This window comes from Monodelphis domestica, chromosome 3, assembly GCF_027887165.1.
Source record: "Monodelphis domestica isolate mMonDom1 chromosome 3, mMonDom1.pri, whole genome shotgun sequence".
Taxonomy (NCBI): Eukaryota; Metazoa; Chordata; class Mammalia; order Didelphimorphia; family Didelphidae; genus Monodelphis; species Monodelphis domestica.
In genome coordinates, this window is record NC_077229.1 from 148487685 (window position 1) to 148509757 (window position 22073).

The 22073-nt window shown below is 33.5% G+C and overlaps 1 protein-coding gene across 4 annotated transcripts in view; it reads left to right on the plus strand.

Moving 5' to 3' along the window:
* The window catches only part of TRPS1 (transcriptional repressor GATA binding 1), a 299611-nt gene that overhangs the window by 50710 nt on the left and 226828 nt on the right, over positions 1-22073 (plus strand). For all 4 annotated transcript variants that reach the window (XM_007488237.3, XM_007488240.3, XM_007488241.3 and 1 more), the window contains one exon: positions 3017-3945. In XM_007488237.3, the coding sequence (XP_007488299.1) occupies positions 3017-3945 (929 nt within the window). The remainder of the gene's footprint in view (positions 1-3016; positions 3946-22073) is intronic.

Here is a 22073-nt window from a genome sequence, read left to right on the forward strand (position 1 = left end):
TCAGTAACTCATTTGTAGTTAAAAAATCTGTGCTTCAATAGGCTGAAGCCCTGTGTAGTGGAAAGTTAATTTTGATATTGTTTCATCACGTAGTGACAATAGTAGGTGATTTCTTAAATAAATCCTGATCCCAAATTGAAAAGTTTAAATATTTTAATATTTAGCCCAAATATTTTTTCACAGTATTAGTGAATTTTAGAAGAGTATTTCATCTCAACATCTTGTTACTTTTGATTTTGCCTTTGACACTAACTCCACAGATCATTAATAAGTCTTGAGCTCCTTGAGGGCAGGAACTCAGTTTTCTGTTTGTATTTCCAACATTTAGTAGCACTATTTGCACATTTTAAGTGCTTAATAAATATTTTTCATTCATTTATTGCTCTGTTGTTTTTGAAAATTGAGTAGAAAACTACTATTAATAAACTCTCATTTATTTAGAGAAGAGAAGCTAAGTGGTCATTTTAATGAATATAAGATAAGTAGTAGTATTCTTTTCAAGTCTCCCCATTCTATTGTTTTTGTAGCCTGAAATTTCTCTTTGGTATACTAGTATTGAGATTTTGATCAGTTGCTGTAAAGGGAAAATATATTACAGAATAGGATATTGACAATTTTGCCAAGAAAAATATTGCTTTGTATTTATGAAATCCATCATGTAATATGTTAAAGTATGTGTAAAGTGAATTTGCATTTTTATGATAAGACATAGTGACAAATATCAACCAAGCATTATATTAGGTGGAGTAAACTCAAAATTCAATATGGGGAAAAAGAGTAAATGAAGAGTTTTGCTAATGGAGGGTAAATTTGATTAAAATGCATTTTAATGTCTTTGTATCTAAATAAGAAGAACCATTTGAAAAGCAAAAAAAAAAGCAGAATAAAAATTCACTGAACCATTAGTTGTCTATTGTTTGTCAGTTTGTGACTAGTTATTTGATTAGAGCATGAGGGTATAAGGTCATTCATATAGATCAAATAATTGTGCTCTGTTCCCTGTCTACAAACTTCATCCATATCTATCCAGACATCTTGTAACAACATGATTTTTGCAATTTGGAGGTTCAAATGACAAAAGGTGGTAAGACTGACAATTTCTTATTGTTAGTAGAGGAGAAATGTCTTTTAAAAAGCTTATATAACGAATATTTGGTTGTTAGGTCCATCATTGCATTTCTAAAGAAAATATTAAACTTGGAGATGATTATATAAATAAAATCATTTCATTTTTCAATAATGTAAATTTTGGGAAATATTAAGTAGTAAGCTTCCTGAGTTTATTTAAAAAGTGATTCAAATTATAAAAATATAAATAATAAAATCCAACAAAAACCCTTTTATTAGCATTACAGAACTATTATTTTATACTACTTTGAAGTATACCAGTAATATCAAAATGTACTTATTAGTAGTTGTTAGGCCTTTCTGGACAGATTCTATATGTTCATATCCCTAAGAAACTTCTAGTAAAGGAACTCCTACTACCACTGTTCCTGCTCTTCAATGTATAGCCACAGAGAGTAGCCACAGGCACTGAGAACTTCAATAACTTGTCCAAGTTTACATTTCTCAATTTATACCTGAGATGGAAATATTATCAGTGGAACTTGAACCCATCTTCTTGCCTTTGAGGCTGGCTCTCTACCAAATATACAAACTGCCTCTTTGTTGTGAACAATAACAAATGAGGAAAAGCCAAAATATGTTTACATTGAATTTTTCTAAGCTATTTATTTTGACTTTTTTGTGACCCTCAGAAATCTGTTCTTATAACAGAGTCTTATGGTAAAGAAGACATGTTATAGTTGACAGTGGCAAGTAGACTATCCTAGATAACATTTGAGTTAGTGTCTTACATACCACCTAATATTTTTCCATTTGGTGATTAAGAAAGGAGAAAAGCAGCTGAACTTAGTGGTCTTAATCATAGGTGACTACCTATGGAGTTGGTAGGGATCTTAGATGCCATCTATTTCAACCCCCTCATTTTATAGATAAGGAAACTGAGGCACAGAGAGGTGAAGTGACCCACCCAAGGTCATACAGTAAGTGGCAATGCTAGGATTGGAATTGAGGAATCATTTGGGTATATATCCAACACTGTATTATACTGCATTGCCTTCTAAATCCTGCCTCTACACTTTACTAATGTCACAAGGATGATGCTCATCATCAACCCCAAGGAAACATGTCTGACAGGCTCCTGTTTGTTAGTACTGGTTGACTACAGTCTAACATGTTTCAGAAAAGACCTGGTTGAACTAATGTGTTTGTCATTGTACCTTCCTTCTAGTATAGGTTTAGAAAAAACATGTGTTTTGACTTATTTGAGCTAAATTAAGTTTTCCATGGAATTAGTTAAGAGAACAAATTAGCTCCATAGGGCTAGGTAGACTTAGGCATTATGCTGAATAGAGTCCTAGTAAAACAAAACCCATTTCTTGTGTAGCTTCATTCTCTTTACTCTTTTGATTAAATCAAACCTAGTACCACTAAAACAAAACTGTTAAGTAGGGAAGAAAGTGATTCTTATGTCATCATCATAATTTTGTGAAGCCAGTTTGGTAGCATCAAACTGATATCTATTTCCTTGATAATGTGCTCTTCCTGCTTTCTTGGCTACAGGAATAGTTCTGTTGAAATCACATTTATATTCTCATTGTAAAATTTAATAATGTAAGGTTTTAAGAAATGTCATTAGCACATTAAAATAGCACTGAAGGAAATAACTTGGCCAAAAATAATTTGTAAGAGACCATCTTTAAATGCTATACTCCCCATGATATTTTCAAATCGCTCTTTGTGATAGAGATATCAATGAACACTATTTGCTTATTTCAAGCTTAATTTTGTGACTCTTGACAATGTTTTCCCCCCATAGTAATAGGATGCTTTATAGTATTGTTTACAAAATGCATGCTATTGATTAGGCTAAGTAAAGTATTTAAGTACAGCTCAAATAATGGGTGACTTTCAAACAATCTCATGTGATTTTTGCCTTATAAATTTACAGATATGGTCCGGAAAAAGAACCCCCCTCTGAGAAACATTGCTAGTGAAGGCGAGGCGCAGAACCTCGAATCAATAGGTACAGAAAGCAAGGTATCTGGAAGGAACAAAGACTTTTCTGCAGATCAGATGCCAGAAAATACTGATCAGAGTGACAGTGCAGAAGTGAACAACAAGGAGGGTCATTGCCTGCATGTCCAAGATTCATCTTCCAGCATTAAGAAGGACTTAAAAAGCTCAGTCCTGAATGAGAAGGCTGGCTTCAATTATGAAAGCCACAGTAAGGGAGGAAACATTTCATCCTTCCTTCATGATGAGGTGACAGACAGAAATATGTTGGCTTTCTCATCTCCAGCTGCTGGGGGAATCTGTGAGCCCTTCAAGTCTCCTCTAAGATCAGATACAGATGACACCCAAGATATAGTCTGCACCCCATCAGGGGACCCACTGGAGACAAATGAAGAACAAAAGATGTCACCCAAGGCTACAGAGGAGACAGGACAAGCGCAGAGTGGTCAGACTGATTGTCCAGGTTCCAGCCCAACTTCAGCGGCCTCAAAAAACCCACAAGTGCCTTCAGATGGGGGTGTAAGACTGAACAAATCCAAAACTGATTCACTGGTCAATGATAATCCAGATGCAGCACCTCTGTCTCCAGAGCTTCAGGACTTCAAATGCAACATCTGTGGATACGGCTATTATGGCAATGACCCCACAGATCTCATTAAGCACTTCCGCAAGTATCACCTAGGATTGCACAACCGCACCAGGCAGGATGCTGAGCTTGACACTAAAATCTTGGCCCTCCACAACATGGTGCAGTTCAGCCACTCCAAAGACTTCCAGAAAGTCAACCGCACTGTGCTTTCCGGTGTGCTCCAGGACATCAATTCCTCCAGGCCTCTTTTACTAAATGGGACCTACGATGTGCAGGTTTGTCCTTTTTTACTAATTTCAAAAGAAACAAATTCATAATGTAGGTGCATCCTTTCCATAAGTCCGTGCTGTAAAAACCAAACCAAACCAAACCAAACAAAAAAACCTCAAAGACAGTAGTTAAAAATGATGGCAGGCAGCTGGTAAAAAGCAGGAAAGAAGCTCTCCAGATCTATTTAGTTCAAATGTTTGCTCAGGGTTAGTATTCGCCTCTCATCCTGAGAACTAGTTCCAAATTTTCTCTCTTCCATTATGGTAGGATAAAGTCTTCCACAGAATTAACCAAGCTTCATATTTTTGGCTCTATATCAGAGTAATGTGATATTTACATAGCCGTCCAAAAATGTAACTAATCTTTCCAGGGCTGCATGATCATAATTCATGCCTTATTATAGATTATAAGTCTTTATTAGCTGTAGGCCTTACTTCAGTGGAATTCTTGGTTGTGTCCTGAATTTGGATTTAGCTCCTTTAACCAGGGTACCACTGATAGTGACTTTGGGTCATATTAAAAGATTCAGAAATAAACTTCCAAAAATAGAAGAAAATTTAGATCTCATGTTTTTCTATACTTTTTTTTTTTTTTTACTAATACTATATAGTTAGGAACTGACATTTGGTATAAATACGGTTATTGGAAAGAATACTAGCTAGGAACTTATTTCCTGCAGTGACCTGGCATATTTCACCTTTAGAAGTTTTAGTCTTCTTACCTACACAATGATGGGGCTAATCTAGAACATCTCTAAGACCATTTAATTGGTCTTAAATCTTATGAGCCTAAGTTTCAGGGAGACTGAAATGCACTAATATTATGAAGATAAGTTAATTTCTGTATATCCACAAGTAACTAATGAATCATAGAAAATAATAAAATTTAAAAACAATATTCAATTTAACAATAATTCATCCTCAGTCTTCTATTGGCACACAGAATACTTTGCAGTTATATAATACTTTTTTTTTGATGAACAATTTTGGGGTTAGATCATTAAACAGTTGAAATGAGAGAGCATAGGAATTACATTAATATATAGTATTTATATGCACCCTAATGTTTGCAAAGAACTTTTTATATTCATTTGATCCACCTAAAAAACCTTGGAAGGCGGGTGCTGGTTACATTCATCTTATAGATGGGGAGGCAGAGGCAGACAGATCACTTGCCCATTATCATATAGCTTTAAGAGTCTGAGACCAGATTTAAACTTGATTCTTCCTGATTCTAGCACGTTGTCTCTAGTATAGTAATTAGCTTATTATTTTTACCATATGTAGTAGAACAACTAAAACAGTTCAGTCATCGTTAAGAAAGGACTAATTATCTGTTGTTATTTTTGGCATAGTAGATACCTTAATCAGGTTTATAAAACTAATTGGAATGCAAATTAGTTTCTCTTGTCATTTTTGCAGTCATTTTATTTTTGTGCCATGTGATCAGGGATATTTTTAAATTTTCATAGTTTAATATCATTTTTCTTTGGGAATGATTAAGAAACATTTCAAACTGAATGGACTTCTCTAGTCTACTTTCGCCCTATACATTCACTTTAGAAGAGCAGCCATTTGAATAAGCTGACAACAAAGGTCACATATGAAGTAAGTTAAAATGTCAGCTCAATTGCTAGAGCATGTTCACCATGGTCTTTTACATTGACCTGGTACCAATTAACAAAGAGAGCTCAAAGCAATATAAAAAATAGCAGGTAGTAAATGCATCTTATAATGCTTGTAGGAAATATCAGCAAAGAAATCTAAGAATCCTTTAAGGTATTAGAATGGCAATCTTATTTCTTGAAAGAAAAAAAAAGATAGCTTCATCGTTGTGAAGCCCTCAAACTTTTTATTACATTGTGATTCTTCCAAACAGAATTACTTCTGTGAAGCAGCAAATTAAGCTATCTTAGGTATTATGCATAAAATCTCTGGGCTTTGAACTGCTGTCTTTTTAAAGATCAATTCCCTGTCTTATGTCAGATGCACTCTTCTGTCAGACTGTAATCGGAAAGCAAATACGTGATTTAGATAAAAGGGTTAGGAGTGAATCATGTCAGAATGTGAAATGATGTTTTATAATTAGGAAGTAATATGATGTTAATACCTGGATTTCCTGCTAGAGTTTCAGTTCACTTACTCTGGGGACAATGTCTGAGAGAAACTGATCTCTGCTGTCAAGAAGGCTCTAAAACTAAGATTGCTGAGGCCTCTCCTTGCAGGAATTCAGATTTTTAAACACACTTCCATTTCCCCCAAACAGCTATTTTGTTAGGTCCTTGGTTATTTATAGTAAAGTTTATGTTTGGTTAGAATGAGCTGGACACTTTTCCTAGGCAGTGATTTTAGAAATAAAACAGATGTGTGAGCTATCTCAGTTTGAACTAATAGAAGGAGAAATAAAACAGCTGATCCTAGACTATACTGTCTAGTAAAGCCTGCCAGCACATACTGCAATGAAGACAAAAAGTGGTAGGAAGCAGCCTGGAGATAATCTTGTTAAGATAAGTCTTTTCTCAAGAAAAGAGAATTTCCAAAAATAAGACCTCTGCAATATAGGTGATTGTTTTAAAGAAACAATTGGGCTTTGGAAACTTAGTTTTTCAAATGCTAATTTTCTCCAGTTAAGAGAAAGTTAAATGTGTTTCTTTGTGCTGAATACTATGCTTTAAACCCCTTTGCATTTCTTCCAGATGTTGCTGCAAAACCCTTTAGAAGACAAGCTACTGATTAATATTTTTATGCTTCCTAATAAATACCAATCAGTTTTCCTATAGTCCTAAATATGATATAAGAAAACCCTCAATACTCGTTGATACCCCCATATTGATATATTGCTAAAATACCTTTAAAAGGGTGTCTCCCCTCCCTCCTGCACTTAAACTCCTGGAAGATTGACTACAAAGTTAAAATGAAATACTTCCAGTGTAGCTTAGCCAGAAATCCATGATGTCTGAATCATTTATGTGCATACACATAGCAGAAGTTCATGAATTACAGTAATTCATACAATCACTTACTTTTTAGATCAAAATGAATTAAAATAATAGACTAATAAAATGGGGAATTTGTTAATCCTATTGCACTTAAGCTGCCATTATTTGTTTGTTTGTTTGTTTAAGATAGCAGGACTATTGGTGGTTTATGACAGATTTATGATAATTTAAGCAGGGGGAAAAGGAACAGCAGCCAGAGGGAGGTGATTTAAACTACTCTGTGGTTTTGACCCCTATTATGTTTAGACAAGGACAGTTTAAGGAAATTTGCACTGGCTGTTAAAGAATATTCATTCTTACACTTTGTTTATGCAAAATGAGGAAGTATAATTGAAATAAAGAAATTTTTGGAACTGGTTTGGTGTCTAAGAATAAAACTATCAAAATTCTAGTTTCTGAAATGTATTTGGCAGCTGGATATTATAGTGGTTAGAAGATTGGATTTTGAGTCAAGAAGACCCAAGTTCCAATTTTTCTTCAGATACTTTTTAGCTGTGCCACTCTGGGCAAGTCATTTAACCTTGATCAGCTTCAGTTTACTCATCTTAAAACAGCAATGATAATAGCACCCATACCTCAATGTTATTGTGAGCATCAAAAGAAGTAATATATGTAAAGCATTTCTCAAACTTAAAATGCCCATATGAATATTTGCTGTGAAAGAATAGTGCAAATCTTGACACACCTGACTAGGATCTGTAACTTTTATATGAATTATATTTTAAATGAGTTCATTTATATTTATATATATGTGTGTGTATACATATATACACACATGAACACATAAATATCACATAAATGTTTATGTGTATATCTCTAGAGATGCACACATATATCTGAATAATAAATCTGTTTTGTACTACATGGAATATAGGGGATTGGTAGGATGGAGGCTGCCACCCTTAAGGCACATATAAAACCTTAATATCCCCTTTGCTTCTTTTGGCAAATTCATGAGACACCTATACACCTAGACATAACAAATCAGAGGTATTAATCAGAAGACTCGCCTGAGAATTTTTGCCCTTTCTTTATTAAGAATTGAAGAGAGAGATTATGGTCTTCTTGTAATTTAATAGCTTTACTGGTACCTCGGTATCCTAATATTTAGAATTACCTTGACATCCACTCACTAGGAATATTCACCCAAATTGTGAACTTCAACAATATAGATAGCGCAAGTATTTATTAGACATTTGCTTTGTGCCAGACACCTGGCTGGGCGTATGAATAAGAGCAAACATGGCAGTCCCTACTCTCAAGAAACTCATAGGCTCTTAAGGAAGACACATTTATGGGAGATGGAAAAAGGAATAGTATTCTTAAAGGATCCCAGGCAAGAAAGATAAGGCAAAAATTCACCTATCAGAGCCTAGGTTCCATACTAAGTAAGTAATACTATTTGACAATAATTAGCCCTTTATATAATAATCTAAACTAAGTTCCATTTGGTATTTGAGGCTGCTGTATTATCTAGGAATAATAGCAAGAGATTGATTTTTTTTAAAGTTATTACTACCTCTTCCTTTTTGAGGCTGTTTTATTGGGCATATATTTAAACACAAAGCTAAATGAAATCACCTATTACTAAATGATGACTTTACTTTCTCATTAGGACTTTATGTGCTGTGTGTTGGGATTGTTTGCATCATCTTTATGGGGGAACTCTTGGCCTTAGGATCAGGTTATAAAACAAGGAACACTGTCAAGTTCTTCTTCCCACGGGAAAGTAGTTTAAACCTTTGAGTGTTTATAAATCCTGATGCGTTTCTATGATGTATATGTTGCCTTTTCATATTAGAAAACTTTCTGAATCCTGAAACTTTCAGGATTCTGAAGGAAGTAGGCTCTCAACCCAATCTATTAAATCCATTTTTACCTGTAATGAAATGCTCATGCCAGGAGAATAGTCTTTCAATTTGCTTATCAGTAGCAGACCTTTCTATGACCCTGCACACTAAGTTCTGCTTTCATTTGGTGGAGCTACTATTTTCTAGGTAGGAGGAAAAGCTTTTAGTAAGAAGAAATTTTGCATTTGAATTCAAAAGAAGGTGGGGACAAATTTCCTATAGGTTTGGCACATTTATATAGAGAAATAAAATTTGAACAGTAAAATCTTATCTTTTAGTGTAGGTTCATTAATTATATTTAAATTTTATTTTATTTTTCAAAAAAGTTATTTTTAAGATTGAATATTCCTTTAACATAGAATTAGACATATTATACATTAATAATTCCTTATCATCTACCCTATTGAGCAACATTACTTTTTAGGGAAATGAATTAACTGGATTCAAATAAGTTTTAACAATCTATACAGTGCAACATATTTAGCATTAGCACATGGATCAGTACTTATCTTAAAGGCTATGATATTTATTTTCTCCATTACCACCACCACCAGTCACAAGCAATTACTCTGCAGAGCTGTGTACTTGGGGGAGAGGGGACAGCAATGTGATATAAAAGTTTAAAGAAAATACAATCCATTACTCTACAAGGCTTATAATGTAGGAGAACCAATAATAAAATATTCAAATGAAAACATGATTTAATATACAAATTAAAACAAGAATGCAAACTAAAGTGAAGGTATGCTACTTGTCAAGTTGGTTTGATTTATGAAGATGGCTAATTGAGTTCAACTTTTGCCCGTTATCTAACTTGGGCATCATCACTGGTCAAATTAAATGGAAACTAAATGGTCCACTTATGTTTTGTACTATGCTTTGTAGTCTTAGAAAGACCATATTTAGATTCATGTGCTTTACTATATTAAATTAATGAAAAACACATAACAAGTGAACATGAACACCAACTTGAAAACAAATATTGACGCAAATGCTTAGGGCTTAAAAGAAGTTATTGGAAACACATGAGTGTGATTATAAATTTCTCATTCAACCAACTTGTAGCAAATGCTATTTTTAAATTTTGATAATACCTCCATAATTGATTATTCTCTTGCTTGCTTGACCACATCAGGTATACTCTTTTGACTTTGCAGGTGACAAGAACAGAGGAGGGATAACTAGCACATTAGTTGTCATAATTAACATACAAAAAGATTTTTCATATATTTGAATGATAGACTAAATCTAATATGATTAAATTTAATAGGCATGAGTAAAAAGCTCTTATACTTGGGTTCCAAAAAACAATTACATAAGTATAGGGTCAAAGAGGAATGGCTAGACAAGAGATTGTCTGAAAAGAATCTGCATTATTAGTGGACTGCAATCTCAACATGAGTCAATAATGTGACACAACAACAACAATAAGGATGGTGGTGCAGATTATTAAGAGCTTTGAATGTCAAACAGGATTTTATATTTGATCTTGGAGATAATAGGGAACCATTAGCATTTTTACTGAGTAGGGAAATGACTTGGTCCAATTTGGACTTAAAGAACATAACTTTGATAACTGAATACATGATAGCTTTGGGGAGAGGAAGAGACTTGAAGCAGGGAGTGCAACCAGTAGGCTATTGCAATGTTAAGAAAGAAAGGCAAATATAAAAGAATGATAATAGCAGCAGAGTGACTTGTCCCAGAACCATTTCTATCAGAACTACATTGAGAAAGATGGGCAGAATGAAATACCACCATAAGTACCTGCTATCTCCACAGCATTTTAAACTTTATTTTCTTTCTTTTTTTATCTTTATAACCCCTAATTAAGTACTACAACTAGGTTATCATTATCATCATCACAAAAGAGGAAACTAAGGCTTAGATTTGAGTAACTTGCTCATGTTCATACAAAGTTAATTAATATCAAAAGTGGGATTTTAATCCAACTTGCATATAGCCCCAAGATTAGTGCTCTTTCCACTACTCTAACTGTCTCCCTACCTCAAATCATACCCTACAATTTATCCTAAACCCAACTGTCAAAGAGATTTTCCTTCATTGCAGACTTGGCCATGCCATTGTACAACTCAACAAATTCTGATGGCTCCCTATTACCTTCAGAATCAAATATAAGATTTCCTGTGTGGCATTGAAAGCCCTTGACAACTTGGCTCTTTCATGTCTTTCCAGTCTTCTTAAACTTTAATTTTTCTCTCAACCCCCAAACTATACAGTCAAGCTCCAGTGACCCACTTGAGATGTCTCATTCACATTCCTTCATCTCTAATACTGCCTTTGAAGTGGTAGTATCCCATGCCTATAAATGCTCTCCCTTCTCACCTCTGGCTCTGTTTCCCCAGATCTCATCTCTATGCCAACTTAAACTCCACCTCACACCAACTCTTTGAGAGCAAGGAACTTTCTTTGGTCATTTTTCATATTTCCAGCCCTTAGCACAATGCTTGATACATATTAAATCCTACTTGTTGACTAACTATACCACAGTGTTATAATGAGATAGTGGACTAAAATAAGATAGAAACTCTAGGACAGAGGGCTTAGTAGAACAATTGTACCCTGCATTTGTCAAAAGACATCCAGAACACTATTTTCGATTCTGAGTCTGTCATTTTAGAAATGATTTTGATCATTTGGAATTTGTTCAAAAGAAGATGAACAGATCTGTGAGAGAACTGGAGAACAGTTGTCATGAGGACTCCTTGAAGGACTGAAGAATATTTAGCCTGGAGAAGGGAAGACTTGGGTTTAGACTTGACAGTTTTCTCTTAGGTAGAAGAGGGATTTGACTATTCTGTTTGGTTTCAGAGGGCAGGACAAGGAGCAATGAATGGAAGTTATGTTTAGATTGAAAATAAGGGAAAATTACTCCAAGATTTACAAAAATGGAATAGTCTGCCTTCACTAAAGGTTTTCAAGTGAAGCTTGATGATCCCTTGTTAGTAATATGATAAAAGAAATTCCTTTTCAGGCAAGTTTGACATGAATTGACCTCTTGTGTCCTTCAAGTTCTGAGATTCTATGATTTTATAAATCTGTGATAGTTACAATGAATTAGAATATAAGCATAAAACAATTAGCATCCTCCAGGAAATTTCTGAATGAGGACCATTCTGTTAGATAAATTCCTATACCAAAGTAGGTTGAAGAGAAGTATTTGTAGAGGTAAGGATAGAGAAGTGAGAATATCCCACTTCTCTTGAGATAGTACACATTCCCGCACACATATATATATATGCATCTTTATTTTTGGCAGCTAGGAGGCTCAGTGGATAGAGTGTCAGGCCTGAAGTCAAGAAAGCTAATCTTCCTGAGTTCTAGTCTGGCCTAAACATTAGCCATGTGACCTTGGGCAAGTCACTTAATCATGTTAGCTTTAGTTTTTCCATCCATAAACAAGCTAGAGAAGAAAATTGTGAATCTCCCCAATATCTTTATCAAGAAAATCCCAAATGGAGTCACAAAGAGATGAACACAATGATGAAAATTAACTGAACAACAATTCTTTATTATAAAATATAATGTATTTATATTTTTTTCATAATTTTGGCTTAAATTTAGTAAAGACTGAGAAACGTAGATGCTTCTATTTATATAGCTATTTACACCATATATACAGCATTGCAAGATGAATTTTTTTCATTGTTATAGGATTACAGATACTTTTAGTTTCTTCTAGTTTTCTAGTTACTTCTAGTTTCACTTTGTATATATATTCCACAGTTGCCTTTTCTCTATCTCCTCACCTTTGTATATTACAAATAATCAAGCTGATCTTTCTTCTTGTTCTCCTCTTTCTCCTTCTCCTTTTTTTCTCCTCTATCCATCTCTTTTTCTGACTTTCTCCTCACCCCCTCCTCCTCTTTCTTCCCTTTCCATTTTTTGTCCTTTGTTCTCCAACTTCTTGTGGCACAATGCCCATTTAAACCTTAGCTTAAGGAGGAAGAAGACTCAATAATTTTAGTCCATACTGATATTTTCATGATCATGTATTTATTGATATTCAGGAATCAGAAAAAGACATATAATAATCTAACAGATGGAGAGGATGGCATTGAGAAACTATGCCAAAATTTGGTGCATACTTTTAATTTATTTCAGTGGACATTTACCAAGTTCCTACTAGTTCTAGAGATCAAAGAAGAGTGGCATAGTACATGGGGTACTGGACTCGGAGTCAGAAAGCATGAGCTCATGATTCCCTTAGACAATAATATTAAATATGAGACCATAGGCAAGTCACTTCATTTCTCTAAGTTTTGGTTTACTCATCTATAAAATGGGGATAATGAGATACCTACAGTAATAATATCTAACAGGATTGCTTTAAGATTCAAATGAGATAATGTGTGTAAAGTGTGTTTCTGATTTTTTTTAAAAAACTGTATAAATAGCAATTATTTTAATTATTGGGCCAAATTTAATTTTCACAATTCTAGTGATTTCTTATTTTGCTGTCATCATATTTGAAATCATGTAAGGATGCCTTTGTAGATGAACTATTATGTTAAGCAAACTCTTTGAAAGACATATGGAATTTTGCTGATTGTAATTTTGTTCTCCCATTACTGGGATTTATTTTTACTACTAATTTTGCTGCCCTCAGGAATGAGTTTGTTTTCTTTCTCCCTTTGTTCACCAGGAAGTGGGGATTTACATTCACATTCAGATTCAGTAAGCTAGGGGTATTATTAAAATTGATGAACAGTTTGTCTATGCCTCAGATTTAATTCATATCCCACTAATTGAGAACAAGTTTCCAAGGATTTGTGATTTAATAAATTACCCAATATTTTTCCTATTCATTTAGGTACCAGTCATATCATGACTTGCATTATGTTGGTTTAACTCTGGAGATTAAAGGATGAGGCAATGTATCTTTTCCTTATTTGAATTTTTATACCTTTGTGATTAGAGTTTTATCTTCTGCCTATTAACAAGTGAGAATGGTTTAGTAATAGGGAAAACAGAAACAAAAAGTCTTTAGAATTTTTTTTATTTCAAGTGTTCTACAGACCCTGAACCAAAATTTAGACCTGTCCTGGTTTATCAGCCTCTAATAGTGATGAAACTCTGAGGCATAGTGAGGATATTTAGAATCTCTGCAATAGCCTGTTTGCTTAGTAAGATATACATTTTAAAATATAGTCCAAATATAGTATTTATATTAAATTCAGATATCCAGCACTTTATAAAAAATACATTCCTCTTTACCAGCCTTATGTGGGAAAGTGCATTTGGGAAACAAAAGTTTTTTTTTGTTCTGTTTAATATTGCCCAATAAGTCAGTAATGCTCAGTGATTAGATATTATATATTTTCTCTCCTAGTTCTTTCTAGAACATACAATCAATTCTTATTTTCCCTAATATTAAAGAATGCCATGAATAATCCAAAAATAATTTTGATTTTGCTTTGAGAGGCAGTATGTAATTTTTCCCACAGTATTTTTACCTTTACAATTGTGATTTGCATAGACTTGTCATGAGATTCCCTAAGCACATACATCAACTCACCACTGTAGAAAGTGAATGAGGACCATGCTGAGGGTCAAGACTGGTTTGGAATTGAAAAATTAAAATAGATAATCTAAGGAGAGGTTTGTCCACATATATTTACTTGCGTTAGCTGAGATTTTTTTTTTCTTCTAGAATTGATGGTTTCCCTTTTCTCTTTCAAACATTTTGTTTCAAAATCTATAGGCTTCATTATGAATCTAATGATCAGTTGCTGATCAATTTGTTAACAACAAAGATGGTTTATTATCCTTTTAAGGCATTTAGTGTATGTCTTAAAAACACAGACTAATGGATATATTTTCTACATTCTAGATTATTATTTGAAGTGATTTTCTATGTCAGACTAATTTCCTTGTTAAGAAGGTTACTAGTAATTGCTGTAGGACTTTTGTATCAGTAAGAGATTACTGCAACTTTTTACAAAATACTATAAATTGAGTAGGCTCTGTCAATTTTTCCAAGATATATTTTTGAAGACAGAAAACCCTTAAAAGATGGGTGGATTTTTAAATCAATGTTCAAATGCCAAAATTTCCATCCATTGACTAAGAGTCATCTTAAATTGGTCCCTTATAATCTTCTCCACTGCAATCAGTCATAGTTCTTGAGGACACACCACATCTAAGGAAAAGATTGTAAATCAGTGTTTTCAGTTCAAACAACTTCTTTCGTTATGGTTGGGAATAAGTACTGTGTGTTACAGTGTCATTTTCAGTGGTCTGAGTTTTTTTTTTAATCTTTTCCCTTTGAAGTGTTTTATGTATTAGTCTTATAATACAGATTACTGTTTCACATTAATGCCAACTGTGTTGATTAAGAGAAAAAAGTAATAAGAATAAAAAGGCTAAAGACATTTAAAAAGAACAAAAAAATTCCCATATTTTGAGCCCCCTTTAATGAGATATACAGCAAAAGAGATGCATATAAATACTTCTTTAAACAAAGGTCATAAACATGGTACATAAAATGAAAAGCTTCTTAAACCAGGATAAAAATAGTGTATGGAATTCTGATCTTTGTTTAAAAACAATTCTCCACTATTGTAGTCCTCAGTAAGTGAAAACATTCAGCGTAATAGCAATTTGATGTCTGTGGTGGCTCTTTTCATCTCTTAATAGGTATGCAACTTAATATTTTGTTGGGTTTATGATCTTATTGATAAGAATATACTCTTCCCTACAGCAGATCACAACTCATCCATCTCTTTTCATCCTGTGTAACTTTTTTTTCTATGCCTTTACACATCTTCCATAAGAGATACATTTAGTAAACCATGAATTTTCCACTGGATTTTTTGATATTCATTGACTATCCCTTGGTTATCAATTTGTGGTGACACAAATTATTCTGTTTCTTTCATACAGTTCTTCACTGATCATGTATAGCTTCCCACTCTTATCCAACACACAACTCTACATTGCTCTTTGGGTGACAATAGATTTTTAATTCTTTAGATATTATACTATTTAGTCAATCCTCAACATATTGTATCCCTGGAGTATGATATCCTGGTCATTTATTATTATTATATATTTTCAAATTATAAATTTATTTTATACATATGAAATAAATAAAAATAAAATAACCATATAAATATATGTATATATGTATATATACATTCTAAATCCCTCGTCATTATAAAGATGGGCCTTTTTTTCTCAAGGACAAACTTGGTGTCAGTAAAAGGAATCAGTCTTATTTTCCTTCTCTTTATTTCTAGACCTAGCTCATCATCCATCTTCAAATTCAGTCCAAGATTTATATGTTGATGAAGAAACTCTAAGGATTTTGCATCTAACTGTTTATCAGAGTTGAGACAAATGGCATACTTCATCCATTTGGTTTTTCCTAACTATATAATTAGGCCAAACTAATCTGAGTAATTATATATCACATATATGGAGGATCTACATAGTTCTGAGGCTTAGTGCAATCAATATAAATGTTTTCAGCAAAAATAGTAACTGAAATCTTCACCACCTTTAAATAATTACTATTTGGATTTCCCCTTGGACATGCTCTATGCTAATGATAAATGTCTTTACCATCTTTGATATTTTATTTCCTACTTATTAATAACCCAAGCATCATGGACAAAGTTATCTCTGTTGTTGCATCTTTCAAGAAAACTTATATGATTTTTATGTGTGCTTGGGAAACAGAGTAGAATCTTGATGATAATGTTTTATCTACCAAATCAGACACTTCTTTATAGTTAATATATAGAAAGCACAATGGGTTTTGTATTTACTACATATATTAGTCAATTGTGTGACTATAAAGATTTCATCAGTAAGACTACAAAGCTGTATTGTCATTTGTAAGAAGACAGTCTGTTCTTTTCACATACTTTCAAACATGTCCTCTCTGTGTGGGCTGATCATTCTTCCAAGCATTTTGTAGATATGGGATAAGACATACGTGGGTAATCATTTCTGAGATTTTTTCCCTCATGCTTTTGGTATCATCTCTTCTTTCATATACCTGGAAAACTAGTCTCATAACTTTCACAGTCGTATTGTCCCCAATACAGACCTATTCAGTGTCTAGTTGTCCTAATATTCAGCTGCCCTTTCTTTGTTTTTTTAGAGTCATTATTTCTTTATGTATTATATTAGGGACCGCACTTTTAAGAATTCCTGATTTTCATTGATGAAGAGAAGAAATCAGTAGAGAAAACTTGAAAATCTCTCTGTGTGCTCTTTTCTTCTATTCATTGTTCTCTATCCTTTTTATACTCCCAATTCATGGGGTCTTGACTAGATACTAAATTAATGTTTGAATATCAGCATAGCCTGTGTTATCCTTGAAGGCATATGTTCTTTGATATCATAGTTTTAGGACTAGTAAGTATGTATATAGATAGATGTAATTATATATGTATACATACATATATAATGTAGAAAGCAAAGTGGTGCAGAGGATAGAACAGTCAGAAAGATACAACTTCATAGACTGGCCTCAGATAACTGCTAGTTTTGTGACTGGGAAAGTCACTTAACCTTTTTCTACTTCAATTTCTCAACTCTAAAATGGAGATCACAACACCTATATCTCAGTGTTCCTGTGAGGATCAAAAGAGATAAGGTTTAGAAAGTACAGAAGCAGTGACTGACACATAGTATGCTTTCTTCCTTATAGCATTATTTTAAGGAGCTCTATGTACTTTTCTGAAATTGGCAATCAATCTTCAGAAGTATCTTTATGAGCTAAAATAGGAGGAACACTTCTCATGCTAATTTAAGGCTCAGAATATGGAGCTGCAAAAAGTTTACAGGATGTACCTCATCAGAAAAGAGTATGGTGGAAGAAATATCAGTCTAGGAATGAGGTACTTAGGTTATTCCCCTTCTTCAGGATTCAATTTCTTCATCTGTAAGACAAAAGCATTGAACTCTATGCTATCTTAGCACTCTTTCATGTCTAAAATTCTGACATGGTTTATAGAATATATATATATATATATATATATATATATATATATATATATATAAACATAAACTACCTATGACCCCTCCTTTCTCAAGTGCACGTGCACACACACACACACATATGAGTAGCTCTCAAGAAATGAAAAATTGTCTCCAAACTTTTAATGACAGCCACACTATATGAGATATGAGTTCTTCCAGATATTTGTAGTGATAACATGGCTCTTTTTTTTATCATTCATTCTTGCATCCACCCCATTCCCTATTAAAATCTACAGTTAAAACATTCTGTCAAAATTTTATTTTGTTTATTAAATAGTGTTTTTTGATCAAAATTTTCCAAATAAACATTTACTAAGTAACTTACACTGTATGGAGCACTGTGCTAGATGCTGGGGGAGATGACATGATCACTCCTTTCTTAATTGAACTTAAATCCAAGAATAGGATAAGTTCATTAAAGCAAAGTACTGTGTTAGAAATGTGGATAATTAAAAATTCTTCCTTGAAATGAGAGCATTTAAATCTGCATTTAAATAATAAGTAAGAATTAAGTGGGGAAGAGAGAAAGAGAGCATCATATAGAGAGACAGAGATGAAGAGACAGAGATAGAGAATGGTATAAGAAGAGGAACAGTTTTGAGAAATTTTATGGCTGTTCAGATGACTAGGAATTGTTCACTTGGGTTGGAAAATAGTCTGAGGAGGCAAATGGAAAGACATGGGGTTCCATATTACAAATAGCTTAGAATTTTAGGCAAAACATTTTGAACTTTTCCAATTTAATCTGTTAGGGATCCAGGGATGATGTTTGAACTGAGTTACATGTACACAACTGTGAATACGAAAGATTATTTTGGGACTGGATTAGAGGGACACAAAATGGAGCTACAAGAACTATTTGGATGCTATTTAGGAGTATAGGCTAGTTGTGAGGATAGTCTATATTTGGGTGAAATGTCTGGAATTAGAGATAGGGGATAGAAGTGGGATAACTTGGTCAGTTCAATAACTTGGTCAGAGAAATATCTGATGAATGAAAACACCTTCCAGACAGTGCTTTCAGATTTGAGATGATTCTTTAACATTTTAAAGAAATAATATAAGCATTTATTACTTTCCATAAATACTTTGGTTTGCTTTCTTAGGTACTTTAGAAAGGTTTTAAATCAAGTTTTGAGATCTGAAAAACTGGCCATGATATGAAGTAAGGAAATATAGTTAGTATTCTCAGGCATCATATTCTACTAATAAATCAAAAACTACACATTATTTTAGAGTGCTCAGCACATTAATGTACTATTATATTTTATGCCTCTCACAGGTAGAAAGTAGATAAGATTGGCTAAAAAGTTTTCTTGTACTCTGAAGATAAAATGAGGTATTTGGATAGAACACTAATATTGCAATTTGACAGTGTGTTTTAGGTAAATTTATGAAATGTTATAGATCATAATTGTTATACTCTTATAGTTTTACTTGGATGTTTTATTCATGCTGTGGAGGAAGCCTTAATTTCTCCACCAGTTGAGTGAGGAGAGAGACCATTCCAGGTTAGTTCATCAGAGATGCAAGAGTGTCAGAAATAGTTATGATGCCAGAATGGCTGGATAGGAGAGGAGAGTGCTTGGAGGGAAGTAATATGCAAAAAGACTTTCAAGACAGGAAAGGCCCAGTTGACTTATGAAAAGAGATTCTGTACACTTAAAAGACTTACAATTCTGAAATGATAAAAATGGTTTTTAAAACCTTATTTCTAGGTCTGTATCAGCTTATTTTGACTAGTTTAATGCAATAATGGCTGACATGTACTGCTTTGCATATATTATAATGTGATCCTCAACATTACCCTATAAGATAGGTGTGATTATTATCCTGTTTTTAAAGGTGACTAAACTGAGGCTTAAAGAGGTTATGTCTTGCATATATAACCATTACAAAGTGGTGGAGCTAGAATTGGATCTACGTTTTTCATGACTTCTATTCTACTTTTCTTTCATTATTAGCATCTTTTTCTTGAATGCTGAATGGGAGACATCCAATGCTTCCTAGAATCTCATTTTATTCACACATTCTAGAAGAGTTTCTATAATTCAAAAAGGCATTTTGTTCAAACCTATGGTAACTCATGTCAGTCTGAAACTAATTTTATTTAAGTCAGGTCATGGCCTCATCTACCAAGAATGATGAGAGATTTGTAGAAATCATGGAATGTTATAGTTACAGTATTGTGCCTTTTTGCAAGTTTCAGTTCATTTAATCATTTAATGAGCAGGCCAATAGACTAGCAACTTGTATTTTAGGGTCATAAGATTTTATCATCTGTTAATTCTGTTATTCTTAGGGTGGTGCGGGTTTAAGGTGGTTTAAAGTGAGCATCCATATACTTCCTTCCATAGTTAGACTTTTTAACAAAAATTTTATTTAATTAGTTAATTTAGAATATTTTTCCATGGTTACAAGATTCATGTTCTTTCCCTTCTCTCCCACAAATCCCCTCCCATAGCTGATGTGCGATTCCACTGAGTTTTAAATGTGTCATTGATCAAGAACTATTTCCATTGTATTGATATTTGAAGTAAGGTGATCACTTAGAGTATATATCTCCAATCATATCCCCATTGAACCATGTGATCAAGCAGTTTTTTTTTCTTCTGTGTTTCTACTCCCACAGTTCTTTCTCTGAATGTGGAAAACATTCTTTCTCATAAGTCCCTCAGAATTGTCCTGGATCATTGCATTGCTACTAGTAGAGAAGTTCTTTACATTCGATTGTGCCACAGTGTATCAGTGTCTGTGTACAATGTTCTTCTGGTTTTGCTCCTCTCACTCTGCATCAATTCCTGGAGGTTGTTTCAGTTCACATGAAATTCTTTCAGTTAATTATTTCTTTGAGCACAATAGTATTCCATTACCAACAGATACCACAATTTATTCAGCCATTCCCCAATCGGAGGGCATTCCCTCATTTTCCAATTTTTTGCTACCACAAAGAGTGCAGCTATGAATATTCTTGTACAGTTCTTTTTCCTTATTATCTCATTGGGGGGGTATAAACCCATCAGTGCTACGGCTGGATCAAAGGGCAGGCAGTCTTTTGGCGTCCTTTGGGCATAGTTCCAAATTGCCTTCCAGAATGTTTGGATCAGTTCACAACTCCACCAGCAATGCATTAATGTCCCAATTTTACCACATCCCCTCCAACATTTATTACTTTTCTATGCTATCATGTTAGCCAATCTGCTAGGTGTGAGGTGATACCTCAGAGTTGTTTTGATTTGCATTTCTCTGATTACAAGAGATTTAAAACACTTTTTCATGTGTTAATAGTTTTTTTTTTCTTTATCTGAAACTTGCCTAATCATGTCATTTGCTCATTTATCAATTAGGGAATGACTTGATTTTTTATACAATTGATTTAGCTCCTTATAAATTTGAGTAATTAGACCTTTGTCAGAGGTTTTTGTTATAAGGACTTTTTTTTTTCAATTTGTTGCTTCCCTTCTAATTTTGATTGCATTGGTTTTGTTTATAGAAAACCTTTTTTAATTTACTATAATCAAAATTATTTATTTTACATTTTGTAATTTTTTCTAACTCTTGCTTGGTCTTAAAATCTTTCCTTTCCCAGAGATCTGACAAATAGACTATTCTGTGTTCATCTAATTTACTTATAGTTTCCTTCTTTATATTCAAGTCATTCACCCATTCTGTGTTTATGTTGATGTGGGGTGTGATATGTTGATCTAAACCTAATCTCTCCCATACTGTCTTCCAATTTTCCCAGCAGTTTTTTTCAAATAGTGCATTTTTGTCCCCAAAACTGGGATCTTTGGGTTTATCGTAGACTGTCTTGCTGAGGTCACTTACCCCAAGTCTATTCCACTGATCCTTCCTTCTTTCCTTTAGACAGTACCACATTGTTTTCATAGTTAGATTTTTTAAAACCTGGTAAACATTTACCAAATGGAAAACTAAAAAGAACGTAGAAAATATGTTTAAGGTGGTTCAAAAGAAATGTTCTAAGTATACCATTCTCATAAAATATAAAAATATTCCTTTAAACAAAAGGGTGGGTATGATATGGCAACTTGTTCAATATATGTGGGCTTACAGCACATCTAATATAGAGCCATCTTTATTTTAGTATGCTAGATGGCTAAAAGGCATATTATTTGCATTTTTAAATGTTTGCTTTTAATGATTTTTAAATGCCTGAGACTTTCCTTATGGCAGGATTCTCATATGAGCAGTGATCACATGCTTTTTTTTGTGGCACAGCTGTTGAAGAAGGGAGAAAATAATTATGCCA